General features: G+C 38.6%; 1 protein-coding gene across 1 annotated transcript in view; it reads left to right on the top strand.

The window, feature by feature from the left end:
* Positions 1–18,721, top strand: part of LOC126259433 (serine/threonine-protein kinase unc-51) — a 176,981-nt gene extending 158,260 nt beyond the window's left edge. The window contains exons 20-21 of the mRNA XM_049956246.1: positions 13,538–13,673; positions 17,869–18,721. Of these exons, the coding sequence (XP_049812203.1) occupies positions 13,538–13,673; positions 17,869–17,933 (201 nt within the window). The 3' untranslated portion in view covers positions 17,934–18,721. The remainder of the gene's footprint in view (positions 1–13,537; positions 13,674–17,868) is intronic.
* Positions 18,722–24,819: the final 6,098 nt, after the last annotated feature.

The raw sequence follows: 24,819 nt of genomic DNA, 5'->3' as shown, positions 1-24,819 counted from the left end.
TCTCCAAAATTCACAAACCTAAAAATCTGGGGTGCCCCATTTGGCTGATTACAGTGCTACATGATATTAGGCAGGTGCACCAGTTTGTTTGTCTCTTCAGTGTATCATGCAGTGTTGAGGCACAGCCAGCTCATAAATTAACTAACAAGAGTAGTCAAAGATTAATTGAACTGTGTGTTTACTGCCTGCGCCAAGTAAGTGGACTCTCAGCGCGATGCCTGTTGGGAGCAACTGTAATGGCATTTCACATGAATAGTTATTCCCATCAGCCACTGCAGCAAGTGTCAACTTAGTTTGCACAGAGAGAATCATAGACTTATTTTGGAAACCTCAAAACGTAGGAGGCAATCTTGCAAACTTAATGATCTGGAAATGCCCAAACATAAAATTGAAGGTGTAAGGAAATTTATAGAGACAAAGTCCTCTGTTTGGTAGACATCAACTCGGATCGTTATGACTCGATGCAGCGGAGTGTGCGCTGATATGAAACTTCCTGGCAGATTAAAACTATGTGCCAGTCCCGAGTTCGAGTCTCGGTGCGGCACACGGTTTTAATCTGCCAGGAAGTTTCATATCAGTGCTCTTATTTGCGTCTCATTCTGAAAACGTCCCCTAGGCTACGGCTAAGTCATTTCTCTGCAGAAGAGTTTATGTGAAGTTTGGAAGGTAGGAGATGAGATATTGGCAGAATTCAAGCTGCGAGGGCGGGTCGCGAGTCGTACTTGGGTAGCTCAGTCATAAGAGCACTTGCCTGTAAAAGGCATAGCTCCCAAGTTTGAGTCTGTCTGTCACACAGTTTTAATCTGCCAGAAAGTTTCACATTTTGAGAATAACTAACCTATGCTAGAAGAAAAATGCCCAAAGACATTAGCAAAATGAAAGAGTGGTAACCATAGACAACATATTCAGTCAATTTAAAACAAGGGACATTACAAGACATTTAGACAGTATCAATCAGTGTATACTCAATCATACATAGGATGAAAAATAGAAACAGGAAAACAGTACTTAATAATTGAGACAGTGCCAACATTCTGGCCAAACAATTCAAGGAATTACTCAGCAGTGAGCAACTGCAGAATACCACAGATCCCCCTGCAGTGTCAGGGGCTGGAACAGACCTGTGGTCCCCTTTTTGGATTTGACCTCCACTTTCCAAATTTTACCAAAGTGCAGGCTGTTTGCAGAAGGATGCCTTACTGTGGTGCATTACCTCTCCACAGTGTGGTGTTATATTTTGCACCTACCAGTCAAGTGGCTCTACCTCTGCAGCCAAAATACAGCGCAGTAGCCATTACATCATGTTGGGGTTGTCATGTACCCTCTCGATGGTAGCCACCTGACAGTGCAGGGATCGCACTGCCAATGCCTGAGCTGTGACCTCCCTGTCAGCCAAGGATTAGGTGCCTGCCCGCTTTGGAGTTCCGGGACTCCGGACAACGGCTACTGTGCCAGGTGACCTTTGCCTTGGTGGGGTGGTGCTTATGGGGAGAGCCTCCATTCAGAGTGAGTTGCATCAGGTGGATGACTGCAATGAAACGAATCAAACTTAATGGTGGCCATGCCAGCACAGCTGTCTCATCAGTCAGGAACAGTGATTTTAATGCATTTCTGTTATTGATCATGCCTCAAGATGAGAACCAGGCAAGGTGAAATGGAAGTGGTGGACAGTTTACTGAGTTCTTGGCTTGTTCCTGCACTGACAACAGCTCTTTTTCTTCACGAAGCCATTGTTTATCAATGAAAATATTGAAGATCGGTGGGGGGGGGGGGGGGGGGTGCGTGCGGAGGCGAGAAATGGATCTTTGCGGATCAAAACATCACATGCCCATCAATCACAGGCACCCCAGGTGTGCGTCAAGTTAGGATATATACTAGTCACGATTTCTCCTCATAATAAGCTCAGTGGACTTCAAGGTGGTATATTCCATCAGGACCTCATGCTACAAACTGATGAAGAGCTTCAGACTAAGCTGCCACAGCATGGGGTCCATTTTGTTTGCTGCTTCCAACAGCGACCCAAGGATGATAGAGTGGACACTGAACTTTTATTCTGGCCTTCAACAGCAACATTTTGCCTGAGAAAGTTAAGGTCAGGGTTTATAGGTGTGATGCCATCCTTATGTCCCTCCCCCAATGAACTGTTTTAGTTGTCAAACATTTGGACACATGTCGTCCTGCTGTTCTAATGAGGCTATATGTAGGGCATGTGGACGGGTGTCCCATGAGAGCAGCCCTTTTGAGCAATCCCGTCAATGCATTAACTATCCGGAACCGCACTCTTCTTATTCACCACAATGCTCAGTGTTAAAGAGGGAGAAGAAAATTCAAGAGTATAAAATGCTTGACCGTCTGTCTTACCAAAATGCAAGGAAAAAGTCTGAAAAACTTCATCTAACTAATAAGGCCTCCAATTATGTGACTGTTGCGTCACAGTCCACACCTCATACAATGACAAGGTCATGCACGACTTCTGCTGGTCCTGGCCATATTCCATGAACTGCCCCATAGTTAGGGGAGGGAATGTCAGCTCTCTCATCACCTACACCTATAGCACTGGTGATTCCCACACCATTGGTACACCAGAGATGCCTAGTCATCCTCTGTTGTCAGGGATGAGACACCTTTAAAGGTGGCTCTCTCTCAAGACAAGGTCCATCAGCCACAGACTGCAGGTAAAAGAAAAGTATGGTCTTCTTCTCTCCCAGAAAGTAAAATGGGGAAATCTTCACAGAAATCGAAGTCTCAGAAGGATAATCAGAAAGGTAAGGTACTTTCTAAGGCTTCAGATGTTCTGCTTCCCAGCCCTGCAGCGGTCGATCCTATGCACGTGGATGATGTATCCAATCACGTGGACCAAGACCTGGTAGCAAAATAATCACAACCATCTTTTCCATTTGCCACTTTCTCAGACCAGACTCCAATGCTCTTTTAATGGAACCATAATGGCTACTATCACCATTTGACCGAACTCTGTCATTTAACGGCTACTTATTCAGTAATTGGCATAGCACTTCAGGAAACATGGTTTGCAGCAACACACCTCCATGCTAAGAAAACTAACAAGCCTACTGCACCAACGGGGTTAATGTCAATAGAACGTCTGATGGGGTCTGTACCCCCATGTGCTCTGATACTTTCAGTGAGCAGGTGCCATTTTCCACTGCACTAGAGGCTGTGGCCACTAGTGTCTACCAGTGTATTTGGATGACAATGTGCCCACCAGAAGGACCTTTCTATTATCACAAGCTGTCAGAGTTAATGCCACAGCTTCCTGCCCTCTTCCTCGTATTTGACTCTCAGCAACCAATATGTGCAGGAAACTAGAGTCCGTCGGAATTGGTTCTGAGTGTAACGCTGTTTGCTGTCGCCATCAATGGTATTGTAAATGCAAGGGGTCTCTCAGTCTCTCCATCACTGTATGTGAATGATCTTTGCCTCTACTGTGCCTCTGCATCACTGCGCACCTCTGAGTGCCAACTTCAGGGGGCTGTCTGGAGAGTGCATGACTGGGCCCTGAATCACAGCTATTAGTTTTCTCGTGCAAAATTACGAGTTGTGCATTTTTGTCGATTCCGGGCTGTGCACCCGCACCCAGAAATTTGTCTTGGTGACCAGTTACTTGAAGTTGTCAAAACTTTCCAAATCTTAGGTATTTCATTTGACCACAAGCTAACTTAGCAGCCACATATCTGCTGGCTCAAGGCAACTTGCATGAAGAAGCTGAATGCTCTTCATTTTCTTAGTCACTCCTCGTGGGGTGTGGGCCGCACAGTTCTGATATTTTACAAAACTCTGATTTTATTGTGCTTGGACTATAGGTATGTTGCCTATGGGTTGGCAGCACCATTCATACTGAACCTGCTGGACCCTGTTCACCAAACTGGCATGTGGTTGGCAACAGGAGCCTTCCATATGAGTCACTCAACTCTGTTCCACAACCAGTAGTCCACATTGTTTGCGCATTGCCCAAATGAAAAAACCAGCTGGGATCCGACTCGATATTCTGCTGAAGGACCTCCCACATCCCAGAGTCTGTATTCCTAGAGCTCCCTCTCGACATCCCTCCATGGGCTGTACCCTGTCCTTTGATATAAATGGACCTCTTTTATGACCCCAAGAAGGATGCTGATCCTACCCTTCTTTGTCACTTGTTTCCTTCAGTCCTCCACGATTACTCTTAATTCGGTACACATCTACATGGGTGGATTGAAATTCAATGACAGGGTTGGCTATGCTTTTGCACATGCATGGGGACACGAAAAGAACTCTGTGCCTAGTGCCTGCAGCATATACACTGCAGAGTTGGTTGCCATCTCTCAGGCTTTGTGGTGCGTCAAATCCCAGTTCACCACTAAGATGTGGCATACATCTTTTCAGGCTTTTAGGAAAGATGCCATTATGTTGTGCTGACTATGTATCGGTCACACAAGACTCACCAAGTTCCTCCTGCGTCTGGAGGATCCCCTTCATGGCAGCTGCAGTAGTCTACTGACGATAGTGTGTGTTCTTGTTGAGTGCGACCTGCTGGCCGATGTGCGGTGCAAATGATGTGACAGCCACTACCACAGTGTTGCATTTCTTGAGGGAGAGTGGATTTTACTCTAACTTGTGGGGGCAAGAGCTTCCCCCTGTGGCGGGTACCCACCAAGCAACCACAGATTACTTTTTCCCACTCTCACCTAGTTATTAGACCCCATGTGCAAGATGCTGCCAGGGTTCTCTCTGTTTTCTGTTATCTATTGTCTTACAACTACTATCATGCCGTTTTAACTCTTTGACTTACTTATACAGTTTGAGCAGCCAAGTCCCCCCCCTTTTTTTTACCTCTTTCTCTCATGATCAGGAAGGATTGATGACCCAGTAGTTTAACACCTTAAACACATAATCATTATCATCAATACCACAGAAAAAAAGAATTTTTGTTCAAAAATATTAAAATTTTGCTAGAGAAGTTTATACCAGCAGATTATGATTAAGTGATAAAAGCAATTATTTCACTCAAGATCTACATAGCAGCAAAAGAGAATCAATTGGTTGCAGAACTATGAAAGAATGCAAATTAACAAACACTTCAAAAATACACTGCAATAATCCACCCACAAAAATGGTGAGATATTGGACCCAAATAATTATCATGGGATATCTCTACTTGATGTCATATTAGATTTTATTTAGAATTAATAATGTAGGAAAAGATAGATTGCTATTTACCATAAAGATGACACATCAGGTTGCAGACAGGCACGATTAAAAGACACCCACTCACAGCTTTCAGCCACAACCTTCATCAGTTAACACACACACATACATAAATACAAACAACCATAAACTCCAGCATCTCAGGCCGGAATTCCAAAGGGTCCATAAAGTGTGGCACACATCTCTCCAGGCCTCTCTGAAAGATGCCATTGTTATGCTGACTACGCATTGCCCGCACAAGACTCACCCATGAGTTCTTTCTGCATCAAGAGGATCTCCCCACTGCAGCTGCGCCTGAGATGCTGGAGTTGGCGGTCATGTGTGCATGACATGGGATTGTGTGTGTGTGTGTGTGTGTGTGTGTGTGTGTGTGAGAGAGAGAGAGAGAGAGAGAGAGAGAGCACATTATCTTTTCCTACATTGTTGATATTCCTAACTGGAGTTTCCATTATTTGATTTTTATCTAGTATTATATACATGAGAATTCAGGAATAGCTTGACTGAGAACTTGGAGAATGTCAAGGAGTATTTCGACTAAGAAGAAGCTGTCACAATCAAATTTTCATTCTTAAGTGGATCATGAAACATCAAAGAGTTTTACAAAATTCTAGTCATTACTTTTGTTTACTTCAAAAACAGAGTAAAGAATTTGGTCTACCCCAAAGACTCATAAACATCATCCGAATCACCATTTTGGATATTGGATCCAAAATTTAACTTAGTAGTAAGTGTCTGACCCATTCAGTCGACTTTTACCATTACTGTTTAACTGCACAGTGGAGAAAGTAATGCATGAGTGGTATAAGAAATGCAAACCAGACATCAAGATTGACAAAAATACCAAACTTAATTGCCTAACATTCCCTGATGATCGTGCACTACTTGCAAATAATGTGGAAGAATGTAAACTTGAAATTGAAGTATTTGAAAAATAGGAGGAAAACTTGGTTTCCGAAGTTCATTTGAAAAATGAAAATGATGCCAATCTTTAGTGTTAGAACATCAGCTTGGTTTCTGAAGTTTATTTGAAAAATGAAAATGATACCAACCTTCAGTGTTAGAACATCAGCTCTTCAACTTAACAATAACAAAAAAATGGTTGTTGTTGTTGTTGCTGCTGCTTGGTGTTGGTAGTCTTCAGTCCAAAGACTGGTTTGATGCAGCTCTGTGCTACTGTGTCCTGTGCAAGCCTCTTCATCTCTGCATAACTTTCACAATCTACTTGTGTTTGAACCTGCTTACTATATTCAAGCCTTGGTTTCCTTCTACAATTTTTACACCACACCCCAACAAACATTTCCATCACTGACAATTCCTTCATTTTGCAGTCTTCTATAGCATCACATTGCAAAAGCTTCAGTTCTTTTCCTCTTTTGCATAAAATGCTTTTTGTGCTATTCCATTCTCCATTTTGTATACTCTTTGCTTTGCCATATCAGCTGTTTTGCCATCCAAACAGCAAAACTAATCTACTACTATTATTGTCTCATTGCCTAATATAAATGTCTCACCATCAGCTGTTTTAATTCGACTACATATCATTACCCTTGTTTTACTTGATGTTCATCTCATAGCTCATTTTCAAGACATTATCTGTTCCGTTCAACTGCTGTTTCAATTCCTCTGCCATTCTTCACAAAATTACAATATCAGTTGTGCATCTCCAAGTTCTTATTTCTTCTACTTGAACTTTATTTCTCTTTCCAAATATCTCCTATGTTTCCTTCACAGCTTACTGATTGAATAACATTAAGGCTAGGCTACAATCCCCTTGAGACTCCCTTCTCAGCTGTGGATTTCCTTTTGTGTCCTTCCACTCTTGTAATTTCAGTCAAGTCCTGTACAATTGGTAAATAATCTTTCACTTCCTTTATTTTACCTCTGTTGCCCTCAAAATGTCAAAGAATGTTGTCCAGTCAACATTGTCAAAGGTGCTCTGTAAATCTACGAGATACGACAATAAAGTAATGAGACTGATGTGCAAAGAAATGTTGTCTGCCATTTTAGTCAAGTTTAGTGTTGTGTCCTTCAAAGTAGTTCCCTTCTGATTGCACACGCTTTTTCCAGTGCTTCTGCCACTGATGGTAACATTTCTGGAACTGATCTTCTGTAATATCCTCCAAGACACTCGTCACAGCTTTTTGAACATCTTGTGTTGTTTGAAAATGGTGTCCCTGATCGCCGTTTTGACTCTTGGAAATAAAAAAAGTCGCAGGGAGCGATATCTGGTGAATAAGGTGGCTGTGGTAGTACTGAAATTTGTTTTGAGGTTAAAAATTGCTGTACTGACAGAGCAGTATGGGATGGCACATTATCGTGATGCAGAATCCAATTATCAGCAATGTTGGCACAGACACGAAGAACTCTTTTTAGGAAGTCTTTCTAAATTTTCTTTGTAGTAATATTGGTTAACTGTTTGTCCAGGAGGCACCCACTCTTTATGAACAATTCCTTTGGAATCAAAGAAGCACACAAGCATGCATTTCACTTTTGACTTTGACATGCAAGCTTTTTTTGGTCTGGGTGATCCCTTTGAGCACCAATGCGAACTTCGGCGTTTTGTCTCTGGATCGTTCTGAAAAACCAACTTTCATCACCAGTGATTACATGGCTCAACAATTCTGGATTGATTTCTGTTTGCTCTAACGGATCGGCTGTCACGTTTTTCCGTGTTTCTCTTTCTCATACCAAGATCTTCAGTTACAATTAGACGAACTGTTTTTTGATTGATGTTCAGTTCTTCTGCAGTCATTTTCACAGATAATCTTCGATCAGATCGTACGAGTTCACGCACCCTGGCAAAGTGACATCCGTCCGTGAGGTAGATGGTCGTCCACTGCGGTCTTCAACATTCGTTCTACCTTCACTAAACATTTTATGCCAACGAAGAACTTGAGCTCTTGACATAACCTCTTCTCCAAAAGCCTTTTGAAGCTTACTGTAAGTTGTCGTCGCATTTTCACCCAATTTAATGCATAAAGAAATGACAAACCGTTGCGCAATATTATGCGGTTCCAAGTCCGTGACAAGAGACACAAACACGTGTTAACTTATTACAGCAAACTCACGACTGAGCAGTTACATCGATGTGCCGCTTGGATTAGAAGTAGCTTATAGACCAAGGTCAAAGATATTGTGCCTACGCAAGCCTGCAGGGTTGCCACATCTTGCAAAGAAAACCAGTCTCATTACTTTATTGTCGCACCTCGTATACTTGTAAGTTTACCTTCCTTCAACCCATCTTCTAGGATAAGTCATAGAATCAGTGTTGTGCTAAGTGTTCTGACATTTCTCCAGAGACCAAACTGACCTTCAACAAGGTTGGCTTCTATCAGTTTTCCTGTTCTTCTGTAGATAATTTGTGCCAGTATTTTGCAACAATGACTTATTAAACTCTTGGTTCAGTAATATTCCCACCTGTTAGTACCTACATTCTTTGTAAATGGAATTATTACATTCTTCCTGAGGTCTGAAGGTATTTTGCTTGCCACATAAATCTTGCACACTTGGTGGAATAATTTTATCCTAAGGATCCCAATAATTCTGAGAGAATGTCTTTTACTCTAGGGGCCTTCTTTTCACTTAGATTTTTCAGTGCTCTGCAAATTTTTCTTGCAGTATCACATCCCCCATCTCATCTTCATCTGCTTCATCTTCCCCTTCCATATTATTGTCTTAGTTATTTCCTTTATTATGTACCTACTATACATATGCAAACAATATTTGTGTATAATGTACCATAGTGGTGTAGGGGAAGTAGAGATGAACAGTTTGATGCAGGACACTTATAGTCTTTCAAATAGGGAAGTAACCTCAAACTGGCCTACAAAAGCCGGTTGAATTCAATATCTCCTGTGTTATCCAGGGGTTTCAACTAGAACTTTTCTTTGTATCTAAGTGATCCTCTGTTGCCTTTTCTATTTCATCTTTCAAAGCTACCAATTTGTCGTCTGTTGTATTATTTCCCACTGTTTCATCCAACGTTATCAAATGTTCCCTCTGAAATTCTCAACAACCATTGTTTCCTACAATTTCTCCAGGTCCCATCTCCTTCATTTTGTACCTTTTTGCAATTTATTTAGTTTTAATCTGTGGCTCCTGACCAGTAAATTATAGTCATTGTCCATGTCTGCCTTCAGCAATGTCTTGCAGTTTAAAATCTGTTTTCGAAATCTCTATCTTACCATTATATAATCAGTTTGAATTTTACAGTGTACCAGATCTCTTCCACAAATAAGTTCAAATATCTTTGTGAAATCATAGCCTAATTCAGTGAGAAATATACAGTAGGAAGCAGGACAGCTAAACTGAAACAAGCACAATGATACATTTGGCCAGCCTATAAAAAGAGCAATTTATTAGTGAAAACCGTATTCAAATACTACTACTCTGTTGTTAAATCTGAGGCAATGTACACAATCAAAACAAATTGATCCCCAAATCAAAAAACTACAGAATCAAGACAGAAGAATCGTCAAAACAATCATTAACAAAAACACCTGATAGACAGACAGCAGAGGTTTCTGTGTAACAAAGTGGTAATTGGCAAAGTGAGTCAGTAATAGATATAGCACAAAAAAGGAGGATTGTCTTTTTCTGTCGTATATCAAAATTCCCAGAAACAAAACTAGTGAAACAACTATTCAACTGTTTTTGAAAAAATTAAACTAAAAATAACTGGATTTAGAAGAGTTAAGTATAACAATGCAACAAATTGAAAACGGAGAAAGATGATTCTGGAAAACAGAAACGAGATTTAACCTAAGAACATGTAAATGAAAACAGTACACTATAATTGCTGAAGGAAAGGGCAACAAGGTCAGAAAGAATGATGGTTTTAAGAACAGAACAGCAACTTGAAAAGCTAATCTATACTTGGAAGCCAGAATTAGATTTTCACTCTGCAGCGGAGTGTGTGCTGATATGAAACTTCCTGGCAGATTAAAACTGTGTGTCGGACCGAGACTCAAACTCAGGACCTTTGCCTTTCGTGGGCAAATGCTCTACCAACTGAGCTACCCAAGCATGACTCACACCCCGTCTTCACAGCTTTACTTCCGCCAGTACCTCGTCTCTTACTTTCCAAACTTCACAGAAGCTCTCCTACTTGGAAGGTTTAGGTGTATGTGAATGTAAAAAAATCAAGCCACTTGAGAGAAGAGAATTACATACCACTGTTGGTAGCTTGAACAAATCTTATCAGGCCAAAGTCCTAAACACTAATATCATAAAACAGTTTTTTGTCAGTAAGGCCTGCAGCATGAACTAAGTTGAAATATTACATTTTATAAGAAGGTATTTCCAGCAGCTGCAATGTAATCTTTATTTGCTTGTATTTGGAGATTTCTGCGCAAAAAGCTTGCCTGTTTTGGCTTCCAGTGCAATTTTCAAGTGCACCTGTTGGTGTTGTAAATAGTGGATCTTATTTGTGTCATAATTATGATCAGTAATGTTATTTTTATAAATTACATATTTACTTAGATGGAGTTGACAATCATGTGGCGGGGGCCAACTGTGAGCTGTCTTTTATGAAATAATATTGTTATAATCATGTAGTTTTTATAATAAAATATTTTTCGTGATAATTGTTTGACAGCTCTTTGACAGTTGGGTTCTTTAAGTGCCATATGTTTACAAATTTGCTATTATTATTCACAGATTATTTATTATTACTGTTTATTTTATTTTTTATGTTTTGTTTTAATTTTTTAATTTTATTGTTATTGCTTACAGATTATCTTAGTCGTACTGTGAATATTTTGGAAGAGTTAGAGTTACACACACACACACACACACACACACACACACACACATGGAAAATTTCACAGGCTGACCTAAAACAGAAGCCTGGCTTAGAAAATTTTATTCAGATTTTCAAGCATGAGAAAGAATAAACATATGAAATCATAGATAACACACATACAAAAATTTTTAACCTGATAATATTTATGCAACAAACACATCATCCCCGACTCACAAAGACAGAAAAAATCTGTAAACATACAGCATCTAAAGAACCCACCTGTCAAATAGCTGTCCAACAATAATCATGAAGAAATTTGTGTTATAAAAACTACAGCCGGCCACTGTGGCTGAGTGGTTCTAGGTGCTTCAGTCCGGAACTGCGCTGCTGCTACAGTCACAGGTTCGAATCCTGCCTAGGGCATGGATGTGTGTGATGTTCTTATGTTAGTTAGGTTTAAGTAGTTCTAAGTCTAGGGGACTGATGACCTCAGATGCTAATTCCCATAGTGCTTAGAGCCATAAAAACTACATGATTGTTATAATACAAGGTGTATCAAAAAGAATCATCTGATTTGGCACATCTTTATTTCTGAAACTAATCAACATATACAATGAATTTTGTTTTTTGATGAATGTGAAATTTAAAAAGATTTGTTTCATACCTTTTCATAGGTGTTCAGTATGCCCCCTTGAGATGCTTGGTATATGTCAATGCAGTATTCAGATTGTTCCCGCACTGCAGTGAGCCTGCCTTGAGTTACAGCTTCCACAGCTGCTGTTATGCGAAGTCTCAGTTCGTTCATTGTTGTTGGTAATGGAGGCACATAAACAGAAACTTTTATAAACCCCCCACAGAATAATTACATACAGTGAGGTCCAGTGTTCTTGGAGGCCAATAATGTAAGGCTGAATCATTTGGTTCAGTGTGACCAATCCATTTTTCAATAATCCTTTGATTTAAAAATTCCCGCACTTCCAGATGCCAATGTCACGGCCCCCATCCTGTTGCTAAATGAAGTCGTTTGAATCAGTCTCCAACTGTAGGAAAATAAAGTTCTCAAGCATATCGAGATACTGTATATGCTTCCTGTAACAGTGTTCTCAGCAAAGAGAAGTGGACCATACTCCTTTTCCCATGAAACTGCACAAAACACATTAAATTTTGGAGAGTCCGTCTCATGTTGTACAACTTCATGTGATTGTTCTGTACCCCATATTCTCACATTGATGTTTCATCTTTCCAGATTTCTGCGGACTCCTTGTGTAACTTTGGCAAATGCATTTGACGTCTGTGTCAGACACATGGGGACAACCTGGTGATTTGCGTTTACACATGCAACCTGTTTCTTGGAATTGTTCATGCTTTCATCTAATGCTCTGTGCTGTAGGAGGATTCACACCATGCCTAGTACAAAAGTCATGTTGAACAGTTATTACTGACCCACACTGCGCAAAATGTAGAACACAAAATTCTTACTGTTGTCCCGACACAATTTTTACTAGAACTGAAGTGGTTGCACACTGCTGCTACCTAGTGGGAACCATGTAAAACTTGAGAGTTTGATCTTTCCAACTGTACGTTGTTCACATACATATCTTAAATAACATAATAGTTGTATAGTTATAATTTTTTTTTAATCGGATAATTCTTTTTGAGACACTCTGTATTGTTTCATAACAGACAGCTAACAGTTGGCCCCTGGATGCCATATGATTGTCAACTCCACCAAGATGTAAGTAAAAATAATGTTTTTGATCAGAAGTAAGGAGTATATAAGATGCACTATTCACAGCACCCATTGATGCTTTTGAAAATGGCATTGTAAACCGAAACAGGCAAGCTTGCTGTGCAGAAATATCCATACGCAAGTAAATAAAGATTACATTGCAGCTACTACAATTAACTTCTTATAATATAAAAAAATTGCTTTTCACTCAGAAAAACCTTCTTGAGGATCTCGATCATTGTTGCAAAGCTTACAGATCTGCGGGGGGGGGGGGGGGGGGGGGGGGGGGGAGTTGGCCAGAGTGCTGGAAACTTGGTGGCAAATGCGAGCTTATCAAACTTGCAAGACATGTTGCTGTATTACACGTCTGTACCTTCTCACTGTGAAAATTCTGCAAAACAAAGTAATACATACAAAAAATAAAAAAAAACAGAATCTAAACTTTTTTAAACAATACATTTTTACTTTCATTTCCTTATGAAGACCACACTCAATTATCATGAACTATTAGGGTGAGCTAACTTGCAAGTTGCACTGGATAGAGTAGCATGAAGAGCTGCATCAAACCAGTCTCTGGACTGAAGACCACAACAACAACAACTTGCAAGTATCTCTCCAGTGACAGCTGTTACAACTTTTATGGAAATTACAGTAGTGTCGTCTTTGTTATTATTTGAGCATCATTTTTTTCCAGTAATTTTTAGGCTTCATTTGTGACTTGTATTATTATATTTTATGCTTAAATCAAATGTACTAATGACATAATTTTAATATTGTGATGGCATAACTCCCTATCTGTAATTTGTTCCTTCACACACATACAGCCGTTTTGTTGATAGAATATGGATGTTTTCATGATTCAGTGCCAGTCAGCGGCGCTTGATGAGCTTTTCGGTCAGCCTGAAGAATGCTTTCAGCGTTACCAGACGGCTCAGATCTTACTGCATAGCCTTTCACAACAAGTGAGCCACCAACAAGATAGAGCTTTATTAACAAAGTGTAAGTAGTTTTTATTTTTCTTGTATTTATAGTAATTTTTCTGACTGATAATTCATTTGTATTTGATGTAACAACTGATGGAATAACTATGTTGCCATTTAGGGGGGGGGGGGGGGTTAAACCATCGACATCTTCAAGAATATTTTTTATGTAACCCATTGTCTTGTTACCAAGGAAGTAATTTAAATTTCTAGAGCCTTTGATGTTGTGGAAAGTATATTTTTTATTGTTCCAAGATAAAAGGAAATTCATGTCTGTTCATAAGACGAAGTATGTTTTCTACAGAACATCTACTTAAACGTGTAGCTTAACCATTTATGAATACATAAGAGCGAGTGATATTCTGTGCCTCAACTTTTTTATACACTGTAGGAAAAGAGAAAAAAATTGCACTACAAAGATATTATCTGAATGGGATAGAAATTACTAGATGCGATGCACATATACAGACAAACCAATTATTACAATTTCAAGGAAACAGCATGATTTATTCAAGAGAAAGAGTGTCACAAATTAAGCAAATCACTAATGTGTCGGTCCCCTCCAGCCCTTACGCATGCAGTTATTGGGTTTGGCACTGATTGACAGTGTTGTTGGATGTCCTTCTGAGGGATATTGTGCCAAATTCTGTCCAATTGGCATGTTAGATCATCAAGATCCTGAACTGGTTGAAGGACCCTACCAATAATGTTCCAAACGTTCTCATCTGGGGGAGATTTGGCGACCTTGCTGGCCAAGTTAGGTTTGGGAAGCACAAAGACAAGCACTAGAAACTCTTGCCATGTGGGAGCAGGCATTGTCTCCTGAAATGTGAACACAGGATGACTTATCGTAAAGGACAACAAAATGGCGTGTAGAACATCGTCAACATACTGCTTTGCTGTAAGGATGCTGCAGATGACAACTAAAGGGGTCCTACTAGAAAAGAAATGACACAGCAGACCGTCGATCCTGTTTGTCAGGGTGGATGGAGGGCGACTGTCAGATTGTATCCAACTGCTGGCCAGAGAGTCTCCAGACATGGCTTAGTTGGTAATCGGGGCTCGTGAAGTGGACTAATCAATGAAGACAGTTCTACTCCAGTCAATGTGATTACAGGCCAAAGAACTGTCTGGAGACGCTCCAGACAGCTGTGGTATACCAACTTGATTGTCGCCAGCACATGGCCTGATATCTGGGCTGCCAGGACCTCTTTGCTTGCCATCCACAGCACCCTTACAGCACAGCAATTTGTCGACACCCGTTTTGTTGCCATTCATGGCAAGCCATCGTGGGCTTACATTTCAGCAAGATAATACCCACCCACACATGAGAAGAGTTTCTAATGCTTTTCTTCGTGCTTGCCAAGCTGTTCCTTGCCCAGAAAAGTTGCCGAATCTCTCCCCAATTGAGAACATTTGGAGCATTATTGGTGGGGTTCTCCAACCAGTTTGGAATTTTGACAATCTAACAAGTCAATTGGACAGAATTTGGCATGATATCCCTCAGCAAGACGTCCAACTACTCTATCAATGCCAAATCAAACAATTGCTTGCACAAAGGCCAGACGTGGACCATTGCATTGTTGACTTATTCAATTTATGAAGCTCTTTCTCTTGAATAAATCATCCATTTTTTCTGAAACTGTAGTCATTTGTTTATCTGTGCATGTACGTAACATCTCTCGATTTCAAATAAAAAATGTTTTGGAATGTTTGTCTAACAGTCGGCAAGTGATGATTGAAGGGATCGCTGTGTCAAAAATCTGCAGGTACCAGTCACTGAATGCTGGCCCATGTTTTTGACTGGACCAGAGGTGGGATTCTTCTTAAATGTCATCTAGGCCTGAAGATAGCATGATGAAATGCCGCAACTGGTTACTAAAATAAAATAACAATTCGAAATTTAGACAGGTGAAAGGTATGAAACTTCCTGGCAGATTAAAACTGTGTGCCTGACCGAGACTCGAACTCGGGACCTTTGCCTTTCGTGGGCAAGTGCTCTACCATCTGAGCTACCGAAGCACGACTCACGCCCGGTACTCACAGCTTTACTTCTGCCAGTATCTCGTCTCCTACCTTCCAAACTTTCAAAGTTTCATATCAGCGCACACTCCGCTGCAGAGTGAAAATCTCATTCAGGTGAAAGGTGTTTTGATTCAACATTTTATACTGAGCAGCTGAGGTCCCACAACCATATGCATAAAGATGGACTCACAGAATGTACCAGTATTTCCAGCCCATTCAAATAATTCCTTCATGATGAGGTTTTTTTAAGTATATTTGTAGCATATTGTGGCATCACATCGTGTCAGTTCCAGTTTAATAACAATAATAATTATATTAATAAGCACTCTTTATGATTTGAGGCATAGTGAATTCTGTTTTCTTCTTTTCTGTTGTTGGCATGTTTACCTATATGACAAACCAGTAATTATGTAGTAAAATATGTATTTACCATAATGTAGAATTGGAAAAAAGACTTATAAATATTTACAAAAGCATGTCATGTCTAACAGTGGCCTAAACAAATTAAGAATTATATAAATTTAGAATTTGTAGTCAATAGTGCAGATTACATAATACTAGCAGAAAAATCTGCATACAAAAAAGAGTGATGGGATGGGATATGAAGAAGAAGAAGAAGAAGAAGAAGAAGAAGAACGTAAACACTAAAGACAGCAAGGAACTCAGCCTTTTAGAACTGAAATCTCAAGACATTATAAGAAAATAGGAGAAGAAATTGAGAGAGCTGTCAAATAAAAAGGAGAACCTTGCAAAGAAAATGTATTATTGAAGCTGTGCCAATAATGATAGAAAAGGAAATTTCCATTATACTGACAGATTGAATTCATTTCAGTGCATTTTGGGTTTGTTTTGTAGATACCATTGTGTGTGTGTGTGTGTGTGTGTGTGTGTGTGTTTTTTTTTTTTTTTACAAAATAGGTTTCAGATTGAGTCCATAATCTAGAGCAACACTTGTTAATGTGATGTTATTGTTCTGTAACACATAAAAACAGATATTCTACATATATTACAAGCTAATATACACAACTTAATGATAATACAGAACAGACACATTATTCTTAAATGTGAAAGAATATTGTAAGGATATGGATTAGCATTTATTGCTATATGTGCCCCCCCCCCTTACACACACACACACACACACACACACACACACACACACACACACACCATGTGTGCTAGCCTCATGAAAACATACTTATATATTCTTGAAAATAACCAATTTTTGAAAATATAATGTAATTGGATATACACATAATTATATATTCTGTGTGTATGTACAGTGTTAGCTGTTTATGTTCACCGTATTATGATGACAAATCAGATATCAATGTGAGATGATCCCTGGATGAATAAATAAATATACACGCACAACTTGTACACAAAAAAAATACACATGGCCACTGTTTTCTCTAGGCACTATGCCCCCACTAGGCTGTAATAACTTTGTGGTATTAATTGCTGGTGTTCTTTATAATGGACTTGTAACCTGGAACGCAAGGTGGGGGCTTTACTGAACACCATCAAAAGAGAGAAATGTGTATTGGTGTAATAGTTATGAGTATTTTTGTCAAATGCTCATTGTATTTTTATTAATATTTCCAGTATGCATCTTCTATAATTCTATGAACAAGAATGAAACACATATCACATTTCTTCACAGTACTCATAATGTGCCAACAAACCGAACAAGGTGGTGCAGTGGCTAGTGTACTGGATTCGCGTTTCGGGAGGACGACGGGTCATATCCACTTCCAGCCACTCTAATTTAGGTTTTCCATGGCTTCCCTAAATCACTTCAGGCATGTGCTGGGATGGTTCCTTTGAAAGGGTACAGCCAACTTCCATCCCTAATCCGATGGGACCAATGTCTCGCTGTTCGATCCCCTCCCCCAAACCAACCAACCAACCATGCCAAGAATATCAAGTTCTTTGTCTTTTCATAACAGCAACATTTCACTTTTCAGTAGATGATTGTGGGACTGCTATTTCTTTTTCCCCATTATGTGGAAAACAGCTACTGCTAATTATTTAATACTGTATTGTAATGTTGGAGCAATTCTCTTTCCTATGTTTTTTTTTTTTAACCTTAACAACCTTTAACATTGCTCTGTAGAAACAAACATAAGGCTGTAGTGAGGTACTTCCTTTCCTCAAATAACTGTTAATAAGTCTATCATCTCTTACAGACAAAGATGCTGTTGAGAAAAGGTTATTCGTCCTACAACAGCAAGGCTACATTTACTCTACTTGACCTAACCAGTTTGTGTGGATATTCCATTTTGTCCCATTCAAGAAAGAAATGGATCATTCCGGTACCTGAAGGTTTGGCAGCTAACAGTGCAAAAACTATTCAACTGTGCTGTTGCGTTGAATGGACATAACATTTTTTTACTGCTGTTGTAGAGCAAATGGTTTTATAAATGTAAAACATGGACACTTAATGCTAATGTATTTGTGTATGTTACAGGAAGTGTATCGGTTGTCTTTTGTACAATTGAATAATTGTAGTGTGTGCATCAATGTGCATATGTACATATATGTAAAAAATAAAATCTAAATAGCTGTGCAAAGAAGTATTTGCAGTAACGTGATAATAGTTTGAAAGCAGAGTATGTGGAGGGGATGTCACCATTAAACAGGCTATTTGTGTAACTACAAGAGCTGTGTAAATAATCACACATTTCTAAAAGTTTACTTTGAAATATATGAGCTTCACATTACTATTGTAATTTTATGGCAAGATTCTGAATATCAATTCACAAAGAACTGTGTCTTACTGAGGATGTGTATGTAAAATTTGGAGATTATGGAAGCATGGTGAGTAAGCCTGGAAATATGTAATAGGGTTTTGATGTTTAAATGTAACTTATAAAAGAAAACACAATACAAATAAGAATTCCTCTATTACTTAGTCCATTGATAAAATGTTCCCTTTGAATCTTGTAAAACATGTAGTATTACAAGTTTTTAAATTCCATATTTATTTTTAGACATTGTATAAATTAAAGTATTGTGATGATGTGAATGATTGTAATTTTATCGCCAATAGAACAAATTTTATATCAATATTAAGTGAATCTGTGTTCAACTATTCAGCCCAAATTAGCATATTTAATTTGTATTCCTTGAATAATCTTTCTGATGCGTAGAAAAACTTAATTTTCTGTTGAACTTGCTATGCTAGTCAGGACAAAGATAACATTATAAATTTCATATTACTTACTTCATATTTGATGTTACCTGTTACTCCTTCCTCTTTATTTCTGCATGATGCCATCACTAACACTGTTGCCATCAGAACCTTAGCTGTCGCAGCTGCTCGATGCTCGAGTTATGAAGTATTTAGAGTGTGGTAGGAAAAAAGACCTAGTATGACAACTCTGCAGTTTTATTGGAAAACTTTTAGTTACATTTGTGTTGGTGCAAATATCTAAGTTTCAATCTCTTCAAAATTATCAAGTTATTAGCTGTTACAATTATTAGCATACACTAAATATTTCCTGTGGCAGGAGGATATGGAAAAGTTCTAACTACATATCAGGTTGGAAAACTGATTATTATGCACACTGTACGTTGTAAAAGTAATATCAGAACTTCATCTGTGTGGTTGCAGAAATCTGCACACAAATTCAGTAATTATCAAAACTTGAAAAAGCATTTTTGAAATGAGTTCAAGGAGAAAGAAATAGTTCCAAAGCTAACTAAGACAGAACTATCAGTGGTACATATGAAATCAAAACTGCCTCTTATGATCATAAATAGTGTGTGTTGGTTACAGTACAGTTTGAATTTGCTGAGTTTGTGACAAGACCTCTCCCCCTTTTTTTCCCCATCAGTAATGGATGGAAGCTCTGTTAGATGATATCACCATTTAATTCTAATGTTGTATTGTTATATAAGTCAAGAAAAACATTGCCCAAGTTTTAACAAAATCTTCAGTACTTTTTTAAGTTGCAATATTTTACAACAAGCCTACCTACCTTGCCTTAACAATTTGTGTGATACAACTCATTATAATTATGTGCACTAGTTGTTATCTTTTCCGTTTTCATATACCCATAGACTGATAAACGTAGAGGTCAGTCATTTATAAATAAAATTTTTCCATCTATTCTTTTTTGTGTGCACTGTACGTCTGACATACTAATTACCTTGCAGTAAGGAAGTGACATGTTGGAGCTACAGTAATTATTTATATCAGCCTGTATATGTACCAGCCATATTATCCAGAAATTTGAATCTTTTGATACGTAATTCAATACAACAAAAGGGGGGGGGGGGGGGGGGGGGCAAAAGCAGTGTGTTCATACAACACCTGAGTTTTGTACTTGTCTGAGGTGACAGAGTTGATGGACAAGAAAATGAAACTATTGCCTGGCAGTTATCACCAAAAGTGTAATAAAATGTAATTGATGAACTAAAAAACTGAGACAGAACAAAATATAGAAAGCAAAAGATATGCAGGCAGTAGCAAGAAATACAAATACTGTGCTGATTTTAGAAGAGTTGTTAGAATGAAACTGGATTGGGGAGAAGATGGAACATTATACATAAGTATTATAAGACAGCATTAATGTGAGAAAAAGAGAGCATCTGAGAAAGGGACTACAGTAAAAGCTGTCCTTAGTCTGAAGATTGGTTTGAATGTTGCAGTGCTTTACTAAGCACTTTTCTATTGGAGGTGGTGTCTCCTTGCCATCCTTCAACCTTTAAACTGACCCAATCAGTTATATGAGAACCTACAGTTTGACATTGACTCCGATCTGTGGTGCAACATGACGTTTTTCACACATACCAATCATTATTTCAGGTGAAAGGAGCAAAATATGACAAAGATAAATAAATGTCAGAATCAGTTGGGGATTGAACTCTGGACCTTTAAATTTTTATGCTGACGCACACACTTAGCTATGAATCCACATGACAGGGAACTACATTATAAATATGTCATATTAACAGAATGCACCTGGGATGTTAACAATTGCTTCTAATTCACTGTAGGTATAAACTGCTCTATAGAGTCTATGATTATGGGAAGTAATATTCATGTCCATGGTTCAGTAACTTATTTTACTGTGGAACTGCTTTCCTGAATTTGCAAATTCCAACTGTTTATGATACTTCTAATTTTCAGTTTCTTTGAATTTTCTTTTTTCTAACTACTGATTCAAATTTTCCAGCTTGATTTTCACTTCCTGCTTAAATTTTATCTTTGTTGTTTCTTTTAGATCTCAGTTCTTATTTCTGCACTACAGCTACTCTTTAATTTGGAGCACTCTCCTGTTAAGATCTTATAATGTTATGTCACCTGCACTGGGTCTTTTGCTGCTGCTTTCAGCATCTACGGTATTTTAGAATGTTGCTCTTAAAAGATGAACCTGAAAGTTTTCTCTACCAAGATTTTTATGCATCTGTTGCTAACTATGATTATTTCACTTGCCAAAAAAGTGAGTACCATTTCATTTTCAGAGTTTTTAAAATTAAGTGTAAGAGAATTGAGCAGTGGCTGTACATTTCCTTATCAAACTTTTGTTTTATGTAATTATTGCACAGTATCATAACTTTCCTTATTTTTATATATCTTGGTACACAAATAGACCAGCCACAGTCAACTTATAGCGAAACAATAAATAAATTCCTTTGTGACTGAAAACAGCATACCAGATTGTGTGCTGAGGTTTAGATCTTGAAAATACAGACTGCACAATCCATTACGGAAGAGTGACTTCAATTTAAATACCATGACCATACAGTATTAGTAACATGAAAAGCAAAGTTCCAAATGTATTTACTTCCATTCTAAATTTCTGTTATTTCAGTTTTAAATTATTGTAAGGCACTACAGTTTTCCACTGCATTGGTTCTATACACAGCAAAACATCTCCTCCTCCTCCGCCACCTCCCGCCTGCCCCCAATTTTGCTACACCTTACCTCTGTTTGGTACTGTCAAGTTTATTTATGTAATATGTTACTTTGCGTGCACAGAAAATGAGTAACCATTTATTTTTGTCTCTCTGGTTTTATCTTGTTTCATTTGTTATATATCATGTGAACAAATGCTCTAACGTGTTTCCTCGTTTGTGGGATATCATATACAGGTTGTACAAATACTTTAAGAAAAGACTTCCTGACACTTAAATTTATGCTCGATGTTAACAAATTTCTCTTATTCAGAAATGCTATTCTTGCAATTGCCAGTCTACATTTTATATCCTCCCTACTTCGACCATTATCAGATATTTTGCTTCCCAAATAATAAAACTCATTTACTACTTTAAGTACACACACACGCACCATAAATGCTCAGCTATTCTTCCCAGACCTTTGCTGTCTCTGACAGAATTATAATGCCATCAACAAATCTCGAGGTTTTTATTTCCTCCACTTTCGTGCCCCTCAACTCTATAACTGTCTTAAGTCTACAAGTGCTATAAATGTAGGTTTTCCTTTCCTTAACACAACTACTAAGATAAATCGTAGGGTCAGTAGTGCTTCACGTGTTGCTACATTCCTACAGAATCCAAACTGATCTTCCCCGAGGTCGACTTCTACCAGTTTTTCCATTCGTCTGTAAAGAATTCGTGTTAGTATTCTGCAACTGTGACTTATTAAATTGATAATTTGGTAATTTTTACACCTGTCAGCACCTGCTTTCTTTGGAATCAGGATTATTATATTCTCCTGGAAGTTTGATGGTATTTTGCCTGTCTCATATAGCTTGCTCACCAGACGGAAGAGTTTGGTCATGGCTCGCTCTCCCAAGGCTATGAGTTGTTCTAATGAAATGTTGTGTACTCCTGGGGCCTTGTTTCTACTTAGGTCTTTCAGTACTCTGTCAGATTCTTCATGCTGTATCATATCTCCCATCACCTATGTCCTCTTCTATTTCCATAATATTGCCCTCGAGTACATTGCCCTTGTACAGACCCTCTATATACTCCTTCCACCTTTCTGCTTTCCTTTCTTTGCTTAGGATTGGTTTGCCATCTGAGCTCTTGATATTCATACAGGTGGTTCTCTTTCATTTTCTGTAGGTGGCATCTATCTTGCCAGTAGTGATATATGATTCTACATCCTTACATTTGTCCTCTAGCCATTCCTGCTTAGCTGTTTTGCACTTCCTATTGATCTAATTTTTGAGACATTTGAATTCCTTTTTGCCTGCTTCATTTACTGCATTTTTATGTTCATCAATTAAATTCAATATCTCATGTGCTACCCAAGGATTTATACTAGCCCTCATCGTTTTACCTACTTGACCCTCTGCTGCCTTCACTATTACATTTCTCAAAGCTACCCAGTCTTCTTCTACTGTATTCCTTTCCGCTGTTCTTGTTAATCATTCCCTAATGTTCCCTCTGAAACACTCTACAACCTCTAACTCTTTCAGTTTATCCAGGTTCTGTCTCCTTAAATTTCTACCTTTCTGCAGTTTCTTCAGTTTTAATCTACAGTTCATAACCCTAAATTGTAGTTAGAGTCCACATCTGTCCCTGGAAATGTCTTACAATTTAAAACCTGGTTTCTAAATCTCTGTCTTACCATTATATAATCAGTCTGTAACCTTCCAGTGTCTCCAGGTCTCTTCCACATATACAACCTCCTGTCATGATTCTTAAACAAAGTGTTAGCGATGATTAAATTATGCTCTGTGCAAAATTCTATCAAGCGGCTTCCTCTTTCATTCCTTACCCCCAGTTCATATTCACCTACTACTTTTCCTTCTCTTCCTTTTCCTACTTTTGAATTCCAGTCCCCCGCGACTATTAAGTTTTCATCTCCCATAACTATTTGAATAATGTCTTTTATCTCATCATACATTCCTTCAATCTCATCATCATTTGCAGAGCTTGTTGGCATATAGTCTTGTACAACTGTGGCAGGCATGGGCTCCATGTCTATCTTGGCGACAATGTGTTCACTGTGCTGTTCCTAGTAGCTTATCCGTGCTCCTATTTTTTTTTTTTAATTCATTATTAAACCTACTCCTGCATTACCCCTATTTGATTTTGTATTTATAAACATGTATTCACCTGACCAGAAGTCTTGTTCCTCCTGCCACTGAAGTTCACTAATTCTCACTATATCTCACTTTAACATGTCCATTTCCCTTTTTAAATTTTCTAACCTACCTGTCCGATTAAGGGATCTGACATTCCATGTTGCGATCCATAGAACTCCAGTTTTGTTTCTCCTGATAACGATGTCCTCCTGAGTAGTCCCCGCCCAGAGATCCGAATAGGGGACTATTTTACCTCTGGAATATTTTACCCGAGAGAATGCTATCATCATGGAACCATACAGTAAAGTACATGCCCTCAGGAAAATTATGGCTGTAGTTTCCCCTTACTTTCACCCATTCGCAGTACCAGCACAGCACTGCTGTTTTTGTTGATGTTACAAGGCCAGTTCAGTCAATCATGACTTGCCCCTTTACAGGAACCACATGTTTGTCTGGACTTTCAACAGATACCCCTCCACTGGGGTTGCACCTACGGTGCAGCTATTTGCATTGCTGAGGCACGCAAACTTCCCCCCAGTTGCATGGTTCATTGGTGGGGGAGGGGGGGGGGTGTTGCCACTACAGCAATGAATATCAGCAGGATGCTCCAACTTCACTAGTGCTACCAAGCCTAATAAATCAGATAATAATTTTTCTGTGGGTGCTTCTTGTACATCATCGAACTCAGAACTCGGAATTCATATCATAAATATGATTGTTATGACTAGTTTATATTTAAGTGTTTTGTATTTGATGGCATTACAGGGAAAAGTGATGACTGAGGAAACATTTAGTGTGTCTGTCAGCTGTCGATTTCTTGGATATATGCTGTTGATGGACAATATTTATTTGTAGTTAATCATACAAAATTTTAATCTGTCATTGCAAAGATAATTTTAATCAGACGTGAGTAATTGTATCATAATACAGTTAAATGCACTTTGGGATTATGAATTTAGTTTTTAGTGATTATCAAGAAATATAATAAGGAGAAGAATTAAGCACTGGCCAATACCAAAATAATATCTGTTGTTATGAGTACACACTACAGCGAAATAAGTCAAACTGAAATATTTTCCTTAATTCTTAAGGTCTGATATTTAACTGCATTGCCTTATTATTATTATTATTATT

Source organism: Schistocerca nitens, chromosome 1, assembly GCF_023898315.1.
Source record: "Schistocerca nitens isolate TAMUIC-IGC-003100 chromosome 1, iqSchNite1.1, whole genome shotgun sequence".
NCBI classification, from domain to species: Eukaryota; Metazoa; Arthropoda; class Insecta; order Orthoptera; family Acrididae; genus Schistocerca; species Schistocerca nitens.
The sequence above is the reverse complement of the archived record's forward strand: the minus strand, read 5'-3'. Positions and strand labels throughout refer to the sequence as shown.